At 42.7% G+C, this 21,386-nt stretch overlaps 1 protein-coding gene across 3 annotated transcripts in view; it reads left to right on the forward strand.

The window, feature by feature from the left end:
- Positions 1-1,616: 1,616 nt before the first annotated feature.
- KIAA0232 (KIAA0232 ortholog) overlaps positions 1,617-21,386 on the forward strand; it is a 67,418-nt gene continuing 47,648 nt past the window's right edge. For 2 of the 3 annotated variants that reach the window (XR_007708172.1, XM_050710245.1), the window contains exons 1-2: positions 1,918-1,981; positions 18,506-19,009. Coding sequence is in view for 2 of the 3 variants with exons in the window: in XM_050710245.1 (XP_050566202.1) it covers positions 18,779-19,009 (231 nt within the window). In the remaining variant the exon portion in view is untranslated. Of the gene's footprint in view, positions 1,761-1,917; positions 1,982-18,505; positions 19,010-21,386 lie in introns of those variants that run through there. The other variant, XM_035547202.2, reaches the window with a different exon arrangement.

The raw sequence follows: 21,386 nt of genomic DNA on the forward strand, positions 1-21,386 counted from the left end.
GGGTTAAATAAGGGAAGTGGATTTGTACTAGTGATATACATTACTAATACACTGACAATACGTCCAGGAGACCACGTGGAGATTGATTTAAACCGGAGCCAATTTTTACTACAGACAAATCCCAGGTGTCCCACATTTTACTATGTTATTTCTACCTTCAAAAGGGGAATTCAGATTCTGAGCTCACAAACGAAAGATTTGATTTTGATTGGCACGAGTCGTATTACATTGTTGGTGAAATGCTTTTGATAAACCAGTGGAGTGACTCAGCAGAAAACACCCAGCAGGATTTTTCCCCCAAGCTTTTCCGTTTTCAGTTTCAGCTGTTCTTAACAAGAAAATAACTTAAACAGTAACTAAATAGCCCAGAGAACGACTCTGCCCTTCTAGCACGGGGTTTAAAGTACTACTTTCTCTTTTGAGCTTTCCCATAATACTCGCTCAAGGTTCGGAGGGAACTGCACTGATCAGCTCCACGTTCATATGACATCAATTACTGCCTCGGCAGCATTTAAGAGAACGTCAGTAGCTCATGTAGCCACATAATCCTGCCTATTTAACTTTAAAAAACTTAGGCTTACTTGACTAGCCTAAGCCAAATTTACAACTAAATTAGGTGCTTGGTAAGGGACGTTTAAAAAAAGATGAAGCCTAGCTAAAAAAAAAAAAAAGGGAAAACTAGAGTAATGCTGCTCTTGTGTCACGAACAGAGGCTAGGAGGCAGCAGCTACTACCTTGGCCTGCATTCATGGTTTATGAGACATGGTTTTATGTACAGGCTTAACTTGTCAAAAGGCCTGCATCCAGGGTGCGGGCATCAATCTTTCAAAGGTGAGCTTGGTTCCAGTGGCTGAGGGAAGATTTTGTTCGCACAAAAGGCGCAGTGTTGGCCAATTTCGATGACATACCTCGCTGCGGATCTCTGAGAGCCACACGTTCAGCTGTGAATAAAAGGAAAGCAAGCCTCCAGATTATACACGGACAGAGGACTTACTTTGACATCTTACGTAATATTGACTTTCCTCTGACCTGGACGTGCTCATACACCCAAGAAATGCACAGACCTAATGTGCACCCAAAAAGGGCGTTATTATTTTCCCAATTAACCCACGTAACTAGCACTTGGGTGCGCCTTTTGTCGTATTTTCGGTCCTACGGTGGCCCATTTCTAACAATGTACTATACTAAAAACCTCCTCACTCCCCGGCGGCGCCTACAGCCCCGATCCGGGCGGCATTTTATCGCAGGGAACCGAAGTTTCACGGCTCCCTAACGAAACCCAGCCTCCAGCGGCACCCTCCCTCCCCGGGCGGGCTTCCCTTCAGCACCACCCTCACCTGCCAACCCCTCCCAGCGAGCCCTGTCACGAAACTATCGCAATCCCCCGATTCCCTCCCCACCCCTCAGTGTCCCCACACAGCACACCCTCTTCCCCCTTCCCCTCCATCCCTCCCCTACAGCAGCCCGTCGGCGGCGGGATCCGTGCCGCCCCGCGGGCGGAAGGATACAGGGAGGAGCCCGCGGCGCGGTCCGCCGGGGCGCTGCGGCTTGTTGCCTAGTGACGGAGCGGCCGCCCCCCCCCCCCCCTCCCCGCCCGTACCGCCTCACGGGGCAGGGCCCGGCCCCGGCCCGCCCGCCTCGCTCGGGGACGGCAGCAGCGGGACGGAGCCCGCCGCCGCCTCCTCCTCCTCCTCCTCCTCCTCCTTCTTCTTCTCCGCCTGCCACAGGCCCCGGGGCCCCGCTCTGCGCCGCCACGGCAGGTAACGACCCGCTGAGGAGGGCAGGAGGGAGCGCCGGGGCCCGGCCCCGGTGTGGGGTTGGCGGGGGGGGAGGAGGAGGAGCTGTGGGGCCGGGGAGGGGAACGAGGGGGAAAAGGGGGGGGAAAGGGGAGCAAAAGGGGGGCTGGGGGCTGGAGGCCGGCGGCGAGGCGGGGCCGGGGGTGCCCCGGTGCGAGCGGAGCCCTGGGGGCAGCCGGCGGCAGGTGAGCGTGGGCCGGGAGCGGGAGGAGGAGGAGGCTGAGGAGGGTGAGGATGAGGAGAGGCAGAGGAAGGCGGCTCCGGAGCCCGCCCGGGGGACAGGGGGGTGGCAGGGTTTGGGGGGGAGCCCCGCGGCCGTGCCCTGCCCGGGGGCCGCTCCCCGGCTGCCTCCCCGCCGGGTCACCGCCCCCCCTACCTCCCCTCCCGGTCCTTTTTTCCTCCCCCCCAGCATTGTCCTTTAGGGGCCTACGGAAGGCAAAAGGCGGCCAGAAAGGCTCGGGCTGCCTCCGGAGGAGGAGGAGGAGGAGGAGGAGCCGTGCTGACGGGCGACTGATGGCAGCCGCATCCTATGGCCGCGCCGAGCTGCGCAGCCGGGGCGGGCCCGGCGGGGCCGCAGCCGCTGAGCGGCAGCGGGCGGGGCGGGGGGGGCCAAGGTTTGGCGAAGGTTACAGCTCCTCGCAGGGCTGCCACGGCCCGGAGACCCCCGGCCGCACCCCCCCGGCCGCCTCCTCCTCCCAGGGATGGCCATTATACGGGTGGTGGACGCCCGGCCGTCCTCGGAAAGTTTGGGAGAAGTGGGAGCCCGCCGCCGCTCTGCCTTTGTGTTAATTGCTCGCTGCAGTACCCGGTGCTCAGCTGAAGGGTGACAGTGGTACGGGTTGCTTGTCCTTTTAGGAGAAGACATTGCTGTGCTTCCAGTGTTTTCTGTCCGGGTGTGATTTCGGGTGTAGCTTGGAGGTCCAGGACCTGAGAACAGCATGTTACAGGCAGTTGATTTTCCCCCCGTAAACCTTTTAAACGTTTTGCTTTCTGCCCTTCCGTCGCACACCGTCTATTACTTCTCAGTCCCTGTGATGAAGTGGAAATTGCAGATCAGATTTGGTGTCTTGGCTGTCAAAAGTGAGCTCGCGATGATTCAGTAGATAATTGTGTAAAACAAACTACTCCACTGCAGTGCTTAAAACCCAAGTATTGCAGGCTGCTCGCAATCCGTGGCGGTCTGAAACAGCCTTCTTAAAAAATTTATTGTTTAGGACAAAAATATTCCCTATAAAAGTAAATGACGTGTAACTTGATTGTTACTTGACATGTAACTCTACAGATTTTATTTTGTACTAATCCTCCATCTGCTGTTTCTTGTCAGTATGGATATGCTAAAATGGTAGCGTACAACCCCTCCCTTCCAATCAATACAGCACACTGTGTGTGTATCAGAACCCTCAGTCCCCAATGCCAAGCTGTGAGAGGGCACGTAGGTAACAGATAAGGTGAGTAGCACGTTGTCTGTTTGTAATGCTCTTCATGTTCAAAGGCTAAGGATTTTAGGGGACATCCCAATTCGTACGCTCCATTGAAAGCATCAGCAGTTTACATCCCCGCCATGTTCTGCCTGGCAGGTATTCCCACACACTCCTGGAACTTTACCTCAGATCGTTTGTTTTGTGCTCCATTGGCGGCAGTGATCATTTCGGACCACAGATTCTGTATGTTTGCGTTAGGTACCTGACCCCACAGCCCTTCTGCTTATCAGCAGGTGAATCAGAAGGAGGGGAAGGGGCAAACAGACTTATATGTGACCCAAGAGGAAAAGTAGGAGGCCGTGAACATCTGTTACCTTAATTTGCTGATTTCACAGTCTGCACTCCCCATTGCTTTTCTTCTTGTCGCTATTCATTATTCTTCCAAGTAAGAGAAATTCCATAGGGGTAAAATGATGTCAGCATTTTCCTTTGCTAGCTTGCTGGGCGTTCTGGCAGGAACAGGGACAGAGGAAGATCTAGATGCCGCTCATAACTTAGCGTCAACTCCATTATTTGTCCTTCTTGAGCATCTTGTTCCTAGGTGAATAGGGGCAACGAAGGAAGCCAATAGGTTGGTTTTATAATTAGCACGGGTGAATTTTCTGTGGAATTTTCCTAGTTTTTAGGTTTAGTGCTGTAGAGTCAGAATAGACTTTTTCTATCTATTTAGCTAATTCCCAGCAAAATCATCTGTTGGTTTAGACTCTGCTTGAAGAAGTATGCAAAATGCATAGTGGTGGATGTTGAAAGTGGTATGTGCTAAATATTTCCTTAAAATCCATCTAAATGTTAATATATTCAAAGAATATGTGTATAGATATATTTAAATCCAGGGGTTTCTGTGGATTGTGAGAGAAAAAGACCCTTATTTCCTGCTACCCTTTTTCTTCCTTAAGACATGCGTTGATAGCATCTGTTTCATACGTGTCCGATGGAATGATTATGTGGAGCCCCTAAAATTGTCTAATGGTAATGACAGCTAATGGCTAATAACTGCAGGTAATAACTTCCTACCGTAAGATGATGAGTAATAACGTCTGGTAAAGCAGAAGGTGATGAGGGCAGCAAGACTTGGGATTCCTGTAGGCTAAGAGAAGTAGCAGGGACTGTTCTAGTTATCTGTGCTGCTCGTGGAGCCTGGAATGCAGGTGATCTTCTGGAAGCTCTTTAACGTGCCCTGTTTCTTGGGGTACTTTCTTCTGTATTGGGGGACAGAGGTTGGAATCCTTCGCTTCAGTCCAAGACCAATGACAGGCTGCGTAGGTCATTTGGAAACATAATTATTGAAATGAGTTGTCTTCTGTTTGCTTTGTTCTGTTTTTTTTTTTTCCCCAAGAAATTTTCTCAGTAAAGTTAATTTCGTGATGCAAAATAAAAATGTTCAAATGAATATTTGAATGCTCGGTTGCATTTGAGTAGATAGATAAAATGAAAATTGGCTGTTATGAGGGAAAAGCATGTTTTCTTTTTAATTTGGAAACCATTTACCGGATTTTTCTAGGCAGAAATATCAGCTAACTGCAGGACTTCTCGAATGCTTTAGTAGAAAGAGATCTATACCAGCCAGTTACAACATTTTTACTGTAAGGGATCTTGTACTTTCCCAGCAGCTGTTTGGGTGCATTTATGATGGTTGTTGAGGGATCCAATGTGCATTTTATTGGCCATGACGGTTTTTTGTTGTTCTTTTTTGAACATTCAGTGAAAAGATTCTCCTTTTACAAGCTTCTTACTAAAAGTTCTTTCTCTAGCTATATTGGAAGCTACTGAGAATTTTGAATTTTTAATGTGTTATTTCCTTTCTAATTTCACATGCAAGTATCTGGATTTACCCCCATAAAACTGTTCCTTGGTTATCTAGATTCTGTTTATAACCTAGTATCTGTATGTCCACTTGGGCACCTGTCCTTCCAAGAGTTTGATTTCCAAGGAAGCAGTGTGGACACTCAATTATAGATTTAATTTCATTTTTAACTTTTTTGTTGAGTGTAAATTAATTTAAATTCATTTTACTGTTATGATATTATATACAGTAGATTTAATTATATCCTGCTGAGTTTATGCATAGTCTGTATGCAGGCTTGCTATAAAAATTTTCATTTTTAATGTAATTTGGGAATGTTTAAATTTCTCATTTTAGTGATTTAGTGTCTTGAGGAGGAAGTTTCAAACATACAGTCAACGTGAGCTTTACTCACGGCTGTAACTTTCTAGGTCTTATCTGAGAAAGGATTGCAGGTGAAAACTTACTCTCTGTGCCAAAAGAAAAAAACATTTAGAAATTAAATTGTAATAGGGATAAGGTCTGAATATTGTTTTTTTTGAATATTGTTACTTTCTGTAACTTAAAAAAAAAAAAATCTTCCCCATGTCATTATTAAATTCATGTAAAAGTACCAAGGGAACAAGGGTGCTCGATGGAGCGCTGGGCTGGACGAGACCGGCATTTTCCTATCAGCTGTGTCACGGGGTGAATCGAAGCAGAAGCACGTTGTTTCATCTTAACGTGCCTGTGTTTGAGATGCTGGATGGAAAGGAGGAGCTGTTAAGCCATTCACACGTTATTAAATTGGGTGTGGGTTGGGTTCTCGCTGCTGTTTTGGAGACTCAGGTCGATGAGCAAGTCGGGTTGTAGAAGAGTTGTGTAGTCGTGCTGCAGGAGGGGCTGTGCGTCCCGTTAAAGAAAGTGCAGAGATAAGAGTAAGAGATTAGGGGCTAGCTGAAAGCCAGAGAAAATAAAGCCGTTTTCATAAGATTGTGTAGTTTTACCATCAGAACAGCGGGGCTGAGTTGCAAGATACGCTCTGCAAGGTTATCCCAGGTAATGTTAGCTTAGTCAAGATTTGGATTGAGATAATCTTTAACAGTAAAGTGGCAAAACACGCTCAAACATACACAGAGTGATTAAAGAAATTATCTTCTTAAAAAGCATATATGACACATCCTAAATGACCAAAATAAAATGTTTTATTAGCCTAAAGGAAAAAGGCTGCTCGAAGCATCGCTAATGAAGAAATCAGGAATGCATATTGCTGCCACTGAATGAGTAATTAATTCTCGCTAAATCCTTGTGACACCGTAATCTGTTATTACAAACTTGAAACAAATTTGAAGACTCTGTGGCTGAGTGGGAGTGCAACCTTAAAACAGGACAGGGAATTTGGGGTGCTGGAGTGTCCTGAAAGAAACAGAGCTGGTGTCCAGTGGTTTGTCTGAGTGGTGACCTTCCTTAGGAAATTGAAGGAGTAGCTTCTGCTTTTTCATGGTGTTTTAATTCAGCTGGCTGAAGGTTTTGAGCTAATGATTGTTACTAGTTAGCTAAAGGTTGCTGTTGAGTGACTTTCATTCTGGTTCTGTCTTCTGGGGTAGAAGTTCACTCTGCTGCTTATATGGCCGCTGTGCTCGGCGGGGGCACGGAACGACCCAGGGGGCTTCTTGCCTTAAGTCTCCTATTGAAGTCTTTGGAACTGCTTTGCTGGAGGTCACGTTGAGTTGTGTGGGGTGACACGAGTTATAAAATGATTCTGTAGGTCCAGCTGTTAGTTTAATTTTCACATTTATGTAGATGTTTTTTTCACCAGCTACTCTGAACAGGATATCTTATCGGCTTGAGAAAAACCTCAGGGTTCCAGTTTTTAGTAACTTTGAACTTGAGTTGTGAAAGAAATACCTTGGTTAACAGCACAGTAACTTCCTTGAAGAGAAGTAATATAATGCTGAGCCGGTGTTTTTGTAAGAGTTTTTCTGCGGTGATGGTTAAATATTCGGTGTTTCAGTAAAAATACATTTTCCAGCTGTCCTTTGAAGTAGCAAGCACTAAGTTTTGTTTTAAAAGCAATATTAACCTGTCCTACCTGCTTAGTTTGTAAACATTTTTTTTGAATAATCAGTAGTATGTTTAAGGAATTTATCTAGTCATATACGTGAGATAGAACATGGCGAAAAAAGGCAGCACCGTTTTTAAGGAAGAAGAAGAAGAAAATTTCTTTCCCAAGGGTGTGACAATATAAACTGAACAAAATGCATATTAAAATGCAATTGAATGCCAAAATATATATTAATTCTTTCTTTCTTTGTTACTCTGTTCAAAATTGCCACGTCTCCTGCTTCTGTACTCCATTTGATAAGTATTAGTAAATAAAATTCCATATATTTGGGATTAAAAATTAGAGGTGATAAGGGTGCAGGGGAAAAGCCAGTGTAACAATTTCCTTTGTAGCTCTGCCATATTTTCTTCACTGCTAAGTCAATATCTTCTCTGCTGGTTAATTCATAGAGCTTGGAAATTCAACTTTTCAGAGCTCTTCATTAGCATCGAGCTTCTCGTGCCTGAGATATTATACATTTTTGCACAATTATTAATGAAATGAAAACCTTCTCTATATGTAGCTCCCAACTGAATTTATGATACCATTTTTTTAATGGAAAGAGATACTGAAAATACTGTATAGTCAGGCAAGTATATTTGATTTTTAAACCCTTCGTGGGGCTGTTTTTAGGCTTTTCAAAAAGACAGTAACGAACGCTTTGAATCACAGACCAAGTACAGAAAACCTCAACCAAATATAGAAGACCTCAGTAGTAAGCATTCAGAGAAGAACCACGTACAAGTTAATGAAATAAAGTAAAACGTATAGCGTGGTCATTACTGCGTATTGACTCTGAAGGTATAAATAGCTGGAGAAATACCTCTGCCTTTAAATGGACAGTAGCTATTGCATGTCTGGAATTCATAATTCACTCTCCTTTTCCCTCCCCAGCTCAAAGATGCAAAGTATGCCTAAGACTAAATTTCATTTTAACTGTATTAAATGCTATACAGTTGTGCGAAAAGAGTGGCCGCTGGGCAGTGAAGAGCACCCGATGCTTTATCGGGGTGGCCCCGCTGCCGCTGGGGGGTGATGCCCCATGGGTGTCTGTGCCTGGCAGCCCGGTAGGGCACACGGGTGGCTGTGTCCATCCTTGGAGAGGCTCTGAAGCTGGAGGCAGGTCTGCTGTGATGGACACCTGCAGGACTTTGGCCTCCAGGCCATTACCGCCTTCCTGGGGAGGGGAGTTCTGGCTCTGGCTGCGAGCTGCTTGCTTGAACTGCTCCAGAGGTTGGGCAAGGCGTCAAGAAGGCAGGAAGCAGAGGGGTCAAAACAGTAGAGAGCGTGTGTCTGATCTTTCCGTGACATGGCTGCATCCTTCTCAGTGGAAAGCCCCCCGTACGTTCTAGGTGGCAGAAAAATCAGTAGGTCTATTGAGATGCGAGTGGTAGGAAGCTTACAGGTTTTACGTGCCAAAAGTTCTGAAGATAAATGTCTCGGTGGGTTTAAAACGTGCCTCCTTTGTGATGTTAGTTATATATTTGGATTTGTTTTTTATTAACTCCGTTTCTCTTCTTAAACCTGAGAGAATTATCAAAGAATGATGATGGTAATCAGTAATGTGCAGTCTGCTGCTTTTGTACACGCACATAGGAAAAGATAGAGCTTTTGATAAATATGTCCTTGTAAAAAATTCTCCTGGGTTTGAACAAAAAAGACTGTCTCCTCCTTGAAGTTACAGCTAGACAGGGACTTCTCTCCGGCCCTGTAGCAGTCCATCCAAGCGTTCCCTGGGTGTAACAGACGTGAGGTGTGCTGCTGAGACCTGCAGTTTGAAATTGAAACGCTTAAATCATACTGATACCTTCACTGGTAAAAAGAAACAAAGCAGAACTGTCGGAAAGCTGGTGTCGGCGCGGCACTTTGGAGGTGCGTGTATGCCTTCCTCTGAACCAGCACCCCGTGTTCCTCTTGCATTCTCCACACCTTGGTGATCCGCAATATTGCAGGCTAGCCGCAGTGTGCTGTTAACCTCTCTGTTACCAAAACCTGCAGCAGCCAGTACTGTGACATCTCCAGGCTGCCGTTGCAGTGGGATTCTGCTTGTTTTAAGGCTGAGTCTGCTGAATTACATGAAGGCGGCAGTGCCACTTCCTCTCTTACACCTGATGGAGAAATTTTGTGGCAACAAAAGTTGACCGCTTACTTGTGCTTGCTGAAGACCCACCCACCACCAAAAATGATTTTTCTTTGGTGTACAACAAACCGCCCCCATTCATCCGTGCAGCCACGCAGTGGACAGGTTTTGTACAAGGCCAAACTGCTGAGAGTCTCCTACCATTCCTTCCAGGTAGATGCTGGGACATCCTCTTGTGGTAGCAGTGTGCTGCTGAGGTGTGGTTTACGTTACCCTTTGTGTCGGCAGGTTTCCCCATGAAGGTGCTGCTGCTGGTGGTGTCCTTCTCTTGAAAGTGCGTTACTGCTAGGATAAAAGCCCTCACTTCTAGGTGGTTTTTTTTGTTGTTGTTTTTTTACAAACTGGTACTTGTGCCAGCAGTAACAGTAATTGCTTCAAATTTTGTCGGTTACCTGTAGTTTCTTAAGTTCACTTTTAATGTAGAAAATATTAAAATTCCTTGTCTGCAGATTCCACTTTATATTTTTAAGCTTATTAAAAAAAATCTTATTTCTAAGTTAGGTGATATGTGTACATGTTGCTTTTTTCAGATAGGATTTTAAAAAGACTGTAGTCTTGTTTAAACAAGTAAAATTTAGTTCAAGCACCAGTTCTAAATTTAGTTCAAAAGCTTTAACTTTAGTTCAAAATTCAGTTTTGGACGGTAGCAAATTAAACTGGAAAAAAGGCTTTCTCATGGCAGCATATCTATATTTTTTGTGAAGAGAATCATTAGGATTGTATTGATAGATGGCTAACCTCGCTTGGGCAAATTCTTACTGAAATGATGTAAATGTTGCCAATGTTAATGATGGCTGGCCAGTGAGGCAGCATTTCACTCCCGTAGCTTCATACGTCTATAAACATCTTTTGGTTTATTAAAGCTGATCAATATCTGAAGGTGTTTTTAGCAGTAGAAAGCCCTGTTTATAACGAATACTGAAATTTTTGGAGACGTGGTGGTTTTGGCAGAAGCGGGGGGAGCAGTTTACAAGTATGCTGCCCTTAAACTTGTCTGGCGTGGCCACACAACAGATGTGTGGTACCAGAAATTGCTTTCTTTATCAGCTGCGTGAGTGTTATCAGAACTGCTCCGGACCCCCTGAAGTTAATGGAAATGGATGTACTGGTTACATGCTGTAAAATGAGGTTACTGCTTTTGGGTTTGTTTAATACACCTTTGATACTGAGCCTTGATCTCCTGAAAGTTTCCTGGGTGATGCTCTGAGACAACAACACTCCTGTCTTGAAGACAAAATTTGCTCACTACCGCATTAAGACACTGTTGAAAGAAGTTCTGCAAAACTTGCTGACTGATAGGGCTTATGAGTTACATCCATACGTCCTGTTAGTGGAGAGCCACTTCTTATGTATTCACCATGTAAAGGCGCTTCTTAGAAGTGTGCTGTACTAACAGGAACCCTTTCAAAAGAGTCTGCTTGTGAAGCCACTTCCAGATCTTGTAATTCTGTAAAGCAATGAAGTTCTGATATGTGACGGACGTAGTGTGCTGTGACTGTTCACAGCATCCGTAGGTTTTGCTGCTCAGTCATGCTTTTTCCTCTATCTCGCCTTTTTTAAACTAACAAATTGTACATCTCCCAGTTCATATCACACTTTTTGAGGAAGTGGATAACATCCAGCTTACCGAGAATATTGGCATCTCGGCTGTGCAGCTGGACCTTGTGCAGGCGCTTCACCAGCTTACTCGGCAGGCCTCCATGGCTGTTCCCCCCAGCTCAGTTAATGCTCTGCTCTCTGGCAGGATTGATGTTCTGACATCTTGTCACAAAGTTCATGTATGTTAATGTGCAGCTCTGCGAGTGGATCAGGTAATTGAACTCCTCCAGCTACTTTTCTTTGGAGTGGTGTTCTTGTATTGTGGTGAACATGAATGTTTTATGAGAACAACTGTACTGGTGCAGACAAAGGCTTTGTCAAATCTGGTACTTGTCTGCAGCAGCATCTGTAAGTGAGCTGTAACAGAAGAAAAAAATGGGGAATATATAGGATACCTCTCCCAGTTAGTGCCTCTGCCCCTCGCTGTTCTCAGTCTAAGGGGTGTGCCTTGTTGGAAACTCTGAAGGGACCTCTCCTCAATTTTGTTTGGAGCCGAACGAAATATGCATGTTTTGTGTCCTCAAATCTTCTGACAAGGAATTCCTCATACCTCTCGTGTGAAGTTTTATACGTAGCTCTTGCAGTCCTTCCCTATCCAGGGAGGGCACATCTGTTCTGATATCGCAGGACCAAGGCTCTGTGGGCCGCTGTGGGTTAGCTGACACCGCCCAGCTGCCTGCTCGCTTTCCCCCAGCAGGATGGGGAAGAGGATCAGAAGGGTAAAAGGGAGAAGACTTGTGGGCTGAGATAAGACAATTCACTGGGTAAAGCAAAAGAAAGAATGAACTGGCTGCTTCCCCCTGAAGGCAGATGGTTTGCCATTGCCAGGAAAGCAGGGCTCCCTCATGCGTAACGGGTACGTGGGAGCACAGATGCCCCAACTCCCAATGTCTGTGTGTCATCCCCTTGTCAGCACGTTTTCCCCAAGCTTTTACAGCTGAGCATGATGCTTCACAGCATGGGACATCCCGTTGGCTGCCCTGGGTCTGCCGTCTCCCAGCCCAGCCTCCTCGCTGGCCCTGGCCGGGCAGCCTGAGAGCCAGAGAAGGCCCTGACACGGTGTGAGCGCCGCTCTCAATAGCTGCAGCATCCCGCTGTTACCAAGGCTGGGTTGGTCGCAAAGCCAAAACGTAGCGGGATACGGGCTGCCGTGAAGAAAATTAATTCTAGCCCAGCCCAAGCCAGTGCAATTTCCACCCCATGCTCCATACCATTCATGTATGTGTATGTTAAGCATGGGTCAGGATCATTTAAAGGTCTATCCATTGCAGCAGTGTACGGCGTGTGGGCAAAATGTGAATGTGGTGACATAGATGGCTTTGGTTTTGTAATGTGGTTTGGTCTTTCGACTGCTTCTGGCTCCTAGTTTATGGTTTCATGAAATTTCCAACATACTACTTAGGAGCTTGTTTCTGCGGCGAGCAGTGAGCTCAGAGCTCACTGTTCTGTATAAGGAGCTTGGTAGTAGTAGCACGAGGGTTTTATTCCTGCCTTGTCTCCCTTCAAGTTTATCTGCACCGAATTTTGTTTGATTTTTATTGCAGAGTTGCTCAGTTTCATAAGGTCCTTCTGCAGTTTTTCAGTTGCTCTGTGCTCACAGTCTCTGCTAGCTTGCTGTAACTTGCTGAATTCTTCACTGTGTCACTTAGCCCATCTTTCAGGTCATTTATAAATTTATTAAGCAACACGGGTCCCAGTGCAAAATCCTACAGAACTGTGCTCACGCCTTCCTTTGTGTCATCTTGGTTATATCTGCGTTCTTTCTCTTTGCTAAGAAGCTAAGAAAATGAGGCTTATATGGTAACTCATGAATTCTTTCAGTAATTCCTTTAAGCATTTACACAGGATTAGCAGCTTCAGATTTTCATTTGGATAAGTGTTATGAAAATACGCAAGCAGATTTTTCAAGGAAAAAAAATCCTGCAGTGACAGCCACACACTGGTTTCTGTCCTGTGTGCGCTTCTCTGAGATGGCCGAGGTACTCTAGAACCTATATCCATTGTCAAAACATAACTATACTACTATTGCACTTCTCAGTAATACTCCTTTTAAAAAAAAAAAAAAAAGGAATTCAATGTATATCTAAACGTTAATTCACAGAGCTGTGTGTACGTTTCTGACTACTTTAGCGCTTCTTGCTTTGATTCCATTTGGGTGTTGTAATCGGTGTTTGTTGTGACACAAAGCTTCTGAAGCTTCGTGGCAGGAATTGTCTGAGATGGGGTGGAGGGAGAGGTTAGTTTATAGCACAAACATTATCAATTTTTTTGGTTTACGGTAGTGGTTCAGAGCCTTGGTCATGAATCGAGTCCCTGCTCTGCTATTTGTTGTACAATAACATCTACCATCGCCAACACATAAAAAGGCTGTCCTTGCTCTGAAGACAACACAGCCAAATTTCTTAGATTGTCAAAGCATGTGATTAAAAAATAACAACTTCTGGATTCACATGTCTTTTAAATGCCATGTGAAATTTATTAAGGACACAGATTCCATTGTTCACTGGATTTTTAAATAGGCTTTGTTTCTGGGCTTTGACAGTGCTTTCCCCTGTGTGTGACTGTTTGGTTTGCATATTAAGGATTTATTGAGTTTTTTCACTAAAAGAAACAAAACAAATGATGGTAAAATTGATGATTCCTCCATAATACATCAGAAAAAATGTGGACTTCTGTTACCATCATATGATGTGACAGTACTTTTGATTATCAGTCTTCTAGAGGGGACCGAAAGTTACTAAAGTGAATTCATAACTTTTAATGTTATTGACCGCACATGATAAAATTTTCACTTTTGATTTATACCAGTTAGGATTTGCAGATTTATCTACATGTAGTTGTCAGGGAGAGGAAGGATTGTTTGTTGGCTTTTAATAAAACTATTCTGCGAAAAAAGTACTACTTGTAAAATTTATTTTCAAGTTTAGAAGTGTGGACTTTCATATTCACATTTAAAAAACTAAGAATTGTGTAACTGAAAAATTGTCATACATTGTTAGAGATGGTAGCAAAAAAAACTTTAATAAATGACAGCTTTTAATTGTAAACTACATAATGTACTAGCCTATTTCACAGAATATTAAAGGAAATTTTTCGTAAAACAGAACTTAACTACTGTGTGACAATGTTTGGTCTAATTGTTAACATGAATGAATCTCTGGAGGCCCAGGTGTGATGGTTATCCCTCCTGGGAATGAAAGGAAAGAAGAAGGTGGTGTCTGTAGCTTTACCTAAGAGGCTGACTTCTGTGTAGTAGGTGCACAGCGGTGTGTAAGAAAGATTTGTTGCCTGAAGGTCTTTATTTGCAGGTTATGCAAAGAAATAGATCCTATTGTAGATCCTGTTTTTTTTTCCAGTTGGGTATAGACCCTGGTATTGTGAATTTAAGTCTGCAAACGGTTTGCCTCCTTTTTAAGCTATATTTTTATGATCTACGAGAAGCAGTCTTGTCCTTTAGTTTACTGAAAGGACAGTAATAAGGCACATTTTTTTTTCCAATTCCAATGTTTTCTGCTCCTTTAAGTCTTGATATTAGGTGTGTCTTTAGGAAAGCTTGTTAAAGCATGAAGTCTATTTACTTTTTTCATTTAAAGGTGTTTGTTCAGAACCTTGCCATATAAATGTGTAATTTTCAGGGGCCTCTTGGTGCTGATAAAATACAGATGAGGCAACCTTAGATTAATTCAGTGGCTTTTGTGGTTTGGCTTTGTTCACTGTTTTCCAAGATTAGAAACAATTGGGGGGGAAAAAAAAGAACCTACTTTCCCTCTTAAGTTCTGTAAAATAACTTTTTTTTGTACAAAAGGGAATGATGGAGAAAAAAGTTGGTGAAGATGTGGAAATGTCTCACCTGGCATGATTTTGTAGTGAGTTTGCTCTTTCTGTTGGTATGCTAGCACTTTCTGGGTGGGCCTGTGTCAGTTTAAATGAAGAGTGATTTAATTACGTCTTTATTCTACTGTACTCTTTAGTAATCTTAGTGTAATTTTACAGTATAAAACTTCCTATCTGTAGACACAACTGTCACGAAGGTGTTTGCGTGGCTCAAGATGCTCTGAATTATTTTTGTGAATTTGTCACAGCAATAGCTACATCCCATTTTGCTGACGAGGAAGACTAAGATTATTTTGTCTTCAAAAAAGACTATTTGCCATAAAAGACAGCATCATAGGAACTGGCGTGGAGTGTTCAGCTTCAATTTCCATACCATTGGTCCTCCTCCTGTTCTTTTTTTACTACAGAACACTTAGAGCTGTTGCCTTTGCTGTAACTACATGTAAGCATACTAAAACCAAGTGATTGTCTACAGCTGTTTGTTTTGGGTCCAAAGAACGTTTAGTGGTTATCACACTGAGTCAAGTTTTGAGGAAGAGAATCTATTCTAAAGCAGTCGGAGTGGTGAAGTCAGTGTTTATTTACACAATATCGCGGTCTGTTTCCTGCACAGGACGCTTCATAGGTTGGCTGTCAATGACCTTGTGAAGGTCATTGATTAGTGTTATAAAAACTGAAGGTTACTTAAAAGGAAGACGTACTAGTTAGTGGATTAAGTAGAAATTCTTTTGAAAGAATTTCATCCTGTATTTTTGACTTTGGCATTTGTAAGTAATCACTCTAGTTTTCACAAACTGTTGGTATGTATGTGCAGATTTTTATTTAGTAATTGTCATTACGAGGCATGTCCCTCCATCATATTTTACAGCTGGAAATGGAGAATTCTTTCCAACTTGGTAGTTAAAGTAACAAGCTCTGCACTAATTCCTAAAGCTTCATTGTAGTGTCTGTTCAGGTTAGCCATGACCATTGTGAGGATGGAGGCTGTATTAACAAGACTGTGAAAAAGATCAAAAAGGGATGCGAACTTACTTCTCAGATAATGTTATCTGTAAAGTTGAGCTTCGCATCTGTTAGCAGAAATGTTTACTATTTGAGTGACTTGTGTTAATTTGATTTGAAAAACCTCTGTCTAGTGCTGGGCTGGGAAAATATTTCCCAGTTTGCATGGAATTTTGTTCTGAAACATAATGGGAGTAGATGCTTAGCACTTTCTGTAAAGCAGAGTACTCGAGAGAGTTGTAAAATGAGAACTCTCAAAGACTATTTCAGATTTTTTTCCAATTTCCAGTTATTAGATTATGTATATTTTTTGAAACATAATAAAATAATATTAAAAAGAGGAATTGAAATGTGATGTTCAAAAAAACTTGTCCACAATACTTGAACATCCTAGAAATTTTGTTGTCTTGTTTCTTAACTCCAGCGATGATCTCTGTCTCTCTTGCTGCCTCTCCCCACCCATCCAAGAAAGCCAGGCGTACTGTAACTGGTCAGCCGAAGCAATGTTTTGTCCCCCTACATATAAAGAACTGAAGTTCTCAAATGCCTCATATAAATACATGTCAAGATAGGAAAGAGAGGCTGTGTTTTCACCTTATTCAGGGAAAAGCTGAAGCATAAACTGAGTCCTTACAAGATGCTAAACATGTAGCCGTGTGTCTAAGTAACTCTGGGTTGAAACGACTCATTTTCCAGAAGCCCTTTGCTGTGCTGCGTCTGTCAGATAGTCAAAGCATTCAGTGGAAAATGTCACCACCTTAAGCAAGCCCTCCCCACGCTCTCCCCTGGACTTGTTTCGATGGTATCTTTGCAAACCACAGACTGCTTCAGATGTGTCTTCTGTTCCCCCTCCATTCTCTGCACACTCTGTAAAAGAAAAGATGAGGGGTAGGTGAGAGAGCTACAGGATTAGAAGCAATACGTTTCTTGGTTATGCGCCCCCCCCCCCCCCTTTTTTTTCCCTTTTTGTTTCCCTCTTTTCATAATTGCACTCCCCAGTGGAACTTTCTATCAGCTCTGCCCAAACCACGCTGATTTCCTGAACGTTCAGCTAGTGCTGCTCCCTGCCCCAAAAAAGACAACTCAGGAGGGCAGTTTTCCCAGATCTTTAAAACGTGGTGTTTGGGGGGTGTGTTGAATGAGTGAGTGTTCATCACATGAAGCAATCCACATCTCTTCTTGTGCCAGTGGGAGAAGGAAAGAAAAAAAAAAGTTGAGTGGAATTTTGCTCTTCAGCATTCAGGAGAGTATGGACTGCTTGAGAGTTTGGGCTTGTGGCTCTTGATTTGGAATATGTTGGTTGCTGTATTAAAGTTTTTGCATAATTACACGGCAAAACAGCAAACTGGCCCTTTGCAAGATGTGTGGATGTACCGTTACTTATGCTTGCCTGTGAGAGTCTGACCAATACAGACATGCTACTGACACAGCCTGAATGCTGTTGTGTTACCTTCTTACTCAAACAGAGATTGCTGTCGGAGTGATAAGGTGGCTTTAACTGTCGGGCAGGCTTTTGTCAGCTCTGTAGCAACTGATCATAATGCTTTTTTTTTTTTTTTTTTTCCTCCCTGATGCTGTCGCAGTTGATTCAGTAAAGCTCTGGAATATGCAGCTGTACCGGGGCAGTGACGCAAAGAAAAACACAACTCCTAAAAACTGTGATCTTTTGTTGTGTAGACATGGGTGTCAGCTGTAAAGGCACCCTTTAGTTTTGTTTGCCCACCAAACATATGCTGTGCGTGCTGTATTTTTCAGTTACGTCAGGCGATGGCTGTTCTGAGCAAGTTGCTCCCGGTGTCTTGCAGGGGGGTTGAACCAAAGCAGTAGGTACTGCTTAGATGCTTCAGGCTTCTTGTTCCCTTTCCTTTCCTTCAGGGTTTGTTTCCTGAAGTACCTGCCTTCCTCGGGGTTGGGGGGGAGAACGCCTGCATGTGTGGGGCTTGAGTGTTCTGCCCCTTGCTTGGCCAGGCTTGGTTTGGGGTTGCAGGTGTTCCCATTCTTAGGCTGTTTTTTCCATTTTAGAATATGAGTTAGAGTGTAAGCTTGCTAAGGTAAGACTGGGGAATTCATTTATGTAGAGAAGGTTAAATGTTAATTCTTACATGAACAAATTATTCTGCTCAATTTTTTTGAAGTTATTTCAGAAATTTGTATTTATGTGGACAGATCTTGGATGATGAAATGCTTTGTTGGCCTGAGGCAAGGCAAATACTGAAACTAAAAAAATAGAAAAATCCTAAACCCAATGATAGCAGCTATTTAGTGATAGGGTGTGAGAAGCAGGTCTTTGGTCTGATGAAACTCCTGGCCAGATGAATTTCATAAATTCAGTGTTTTATAAACGTTATACCCTTTTTTGTTTCATAAATGAAAATCACAGCAAAACAACAGGATTATGTTGTTTTCTAGTGATGCAAAATACAGTCTTGATATGAACTAAAGTAAATTCCTTTGTTCAAAGCGTCTCTTTTCAGTTGGTAGTGAACGTAGTAAAATCTCAACTTGCTCGTAAAGCTAGGCCAAACATGTATTTCAATCGGTGCGTTAATTGTGAAGTGTTTGATAAAGGAGCCTGTCTTTCTGCATTAGAAAGTGTCATTCCTGAAGTCACCTTTAACTTGGAATAATGCCTGTTACTCTTGGAAAGGACTCTGAACAGCTGTACTGTATAGGTGGAGTCAGCAGTATCTAAATGACTAGTTTTGACTTTGTTTATTTTTCACTGTTTAATATTATTCGTGTATAGATTATATAATATCACAACTTCTCATTTTTTCCTCCTTATAGGTCCTGCTGGGGACTTGCATCTGGCCTCAATGTGAAATTAAGGTAGAAAAACACATCTACATATGTGTTTGCTATTAGGATTTAGTTTATTCACTGGTCATGCCTGAAGAGTGATGTTCGTCTCTAGACGGCTAACTGCCAGGAAATATAAATGATTGTCCTAGAAGTCAAGCCTCTCTCCTATTTACTGGAGTGAAAATCACCTCCAGATACCGACGGAATATCAACTACAGAAAATGCTTCACGTTATAAGGATGCCAACCACCTAGATTCATGCGCCCTATCTGTACAGTTGTTGTGGATGGTTTGCCATCTGAAAGCTCCTCAAGCTCTTATCCAGGCCCTGTATCTGTTTCTGAAATGTCTCTGCTACATGCTTTGGGTCCAGTGCAGACCTGGCTGGGACAAGAGCTAGAGAAGTGTGGCATTGATGCCATGATTTATACTCGGTATGTCCTCAGTCTTCTGCTGCATGATAGCTATGACTACGACCTGCAGGAACAGGTATTTACATATTTTAGATGTTGTCCAGTGAAAGTGAGTTTTTGTATTAGTTATGTTTTGTGTATTGTACTTGGGCATGGCTCACGTGGTGGGGGGTGGTTGTCTTTCAGCGTGTGGGTGGAAGGGGGGTATAAACACACGGGGATCAAATTCGGTGGGTGAGCTGAGGTTGCTATAGTGAGTTTGCTTTATCAGCAATTACGCTGAACAAAATTTTAGCATTACTGCAATCAATAGTAGAGTTATTAACGCCGGAATGTCTTGTATCGTAAACATAGACCTTCAGTACTCATGCCTATAAGGCTTGTTTAATATTGGAACATGAGTAAACTTGTGTAATTTCTGTAAGCTGTGTGTCAGATTAGGCTGCTTCACAGTAGCCTGTAGACTTCCCATCACTTCTTACGGATTTCATCTCATGCTATTTTCAGTAAAGAATAAAAAGGAATACGTATTTTAGTGTCCAAGGATCTAAACTATTTTATTGCAAATAGTGTTTATCTTCTAAAAGAATGTTAATGCTGAGTCCTGACAAAAGGCATGCAAAAGAGTTGTGGAACAGCGAGTTGCGATACATGGCCCTAATCCAAAACGGGTTGGGGAGCAAAAGTGAAGCCATACAACAAACAACTCAATTACTGTTCCCATGTGCCTTTATTGCTAAAGATTTTGTGTGTCCCAAGAATATTCTTTGCTCCTAATTTCAGCTCCTTTTTTATTATTTTTAGGTGTGTGTGTTTGTTTTTTTTTATTTCTCTGCATCATGAAGCTTTATCAAAATACTGTTAATAGAGGATTTTTTGGGGGGGATGGAGAACTTGAAGTTCTGACATTTTCAAGGAGTAAGGGTGCTGCCTGGACTGCATCTTTATAAGGTGGTTGCAATTAATGTGAAAAGGGGAAGGAAGGAAAGCATATACCGCTTATTTGGTGGCTTCATTCTTTTTTCTTGCTGTTGTTTTGGTGATGCTTTGAATACTGCAACCTAAGTCCTTCAGATTTTTTTTCTAGTCTACCTTTTTTAAAATTGAGCAAGAGCAGGACAGGGTGTTGTGGAACAGATGTGAAAATAGCTGAAACAAGAGGAAAAAAGTCAGATACTGCTAGTTTCTGAACTCTTAGCAACTGTTACTGTGCGTGAAAGCCCTCATGTATCTGTTGTGCAAAAGTAATTTATGTGCAAAAGTTCATCGGAGAACAGTGGAAGCCACCAGGAACAACCTCATGATTTATAATAATAGTAACGAAAATAAAGCAAAAAGCAAAAATGCCGTAAGCACTAGTTAGAAGATACCTAAACAGAGAACTTATTTAGGTCTTAGTCAGACGTGAATGGCTGCATTTTGGAAAGTGGACAGTTCTACAACCCATTAAAAAGGAGGGCTTAGGGGGAGGACAAAAAAAAAATCAAGTGAAACCCACCCGAATTTTAGAAACTTTAAAAATAACCCTGTGGCCAGACTTTACAGTCCATTTTGGAGCATAGTCATAACTGTAAATCACTACTGTGATAAACTAATTTTGGCACTTCGGTAATTTTAAATTTCTTTTTATCACGCCTTGCAAGAAGCAGAATTAACTGTATTAGGAAAACCTCATTCATTTTATTTCTCATCTCGATATCTTAGCTGGGCACTTTGTGGGGTGATAGCAGAGCTTTAAGGAATGTTCCTGTTCTCTTTCCGAGTTGATTATCTGAACTTAACGAGCCAAAGAGAGAAGAGTAGCGTATGCTGGCAGAGTAGTCCAAATGCGTGTTGCTGCACTGGTACTGTAAGAAACCTACAGAATGTCTTCTGAATGGCGTCTAGATACTAAGCTTGAAAGTTTCTGTCCTACCTCCTCCAATTTAATCCCTGCTTATAACACACTGTTACCATATTGGTTCACGTTATTTCAATAACCGTTCTCTAAGTTTTGAGGTCTAGTATCAATTGTATCAATTTGGTTTTGTGATGGCACTCTGTAAAAATGATTGGATGCGTATGTTATCAAACACACTGCTACCTAATTCCTTTCTTGAATAGCTTAGTCTTTGAAAACTGAAAATATATAGGAAGAATTGAAGAAATTTAAAACACACGCTCCTCTGTATTTTTTATGACCTTGCATTTTAAAACGAATTTTGGTTTAGTTAAGTCATTCAGAAACAAGAGTCTATATTCTGAAAAGCAAGTTTGCATTGAAGCAGTTTCAGTTCAATTTTGATGATAGGTGCAATATTAAGACAGACAGAGGAAGAACAAATACCAGCACTGTTTACAGGTAGACATCAGGGAAAAGTGCAGCAATTAAATATCTAAAGGAGAGAGAAATATTTTAGGAGTAAAATATTGAGAGATGCTGAGATCCTCTAATTCTGATCAATTCCAGGGGA

The sequence above is a fragment of the Cygnus atratus genome, chromosome 4 (assembly GCF_013377495.2).
Source record: "Cygnus atratus isolate AKBS03 ecotype Queensland, Australia chromosome 4, CAtr_DNAZoo_HiC_assembly, whole genome shotgun sequence".
In the NCBI taxonomy this organism is placed as follows: Eukaryota; Metazoa; Chordata; class Aves; order Anseriformes; family Anatidae; genus Cygnus; species Cygnus atratus.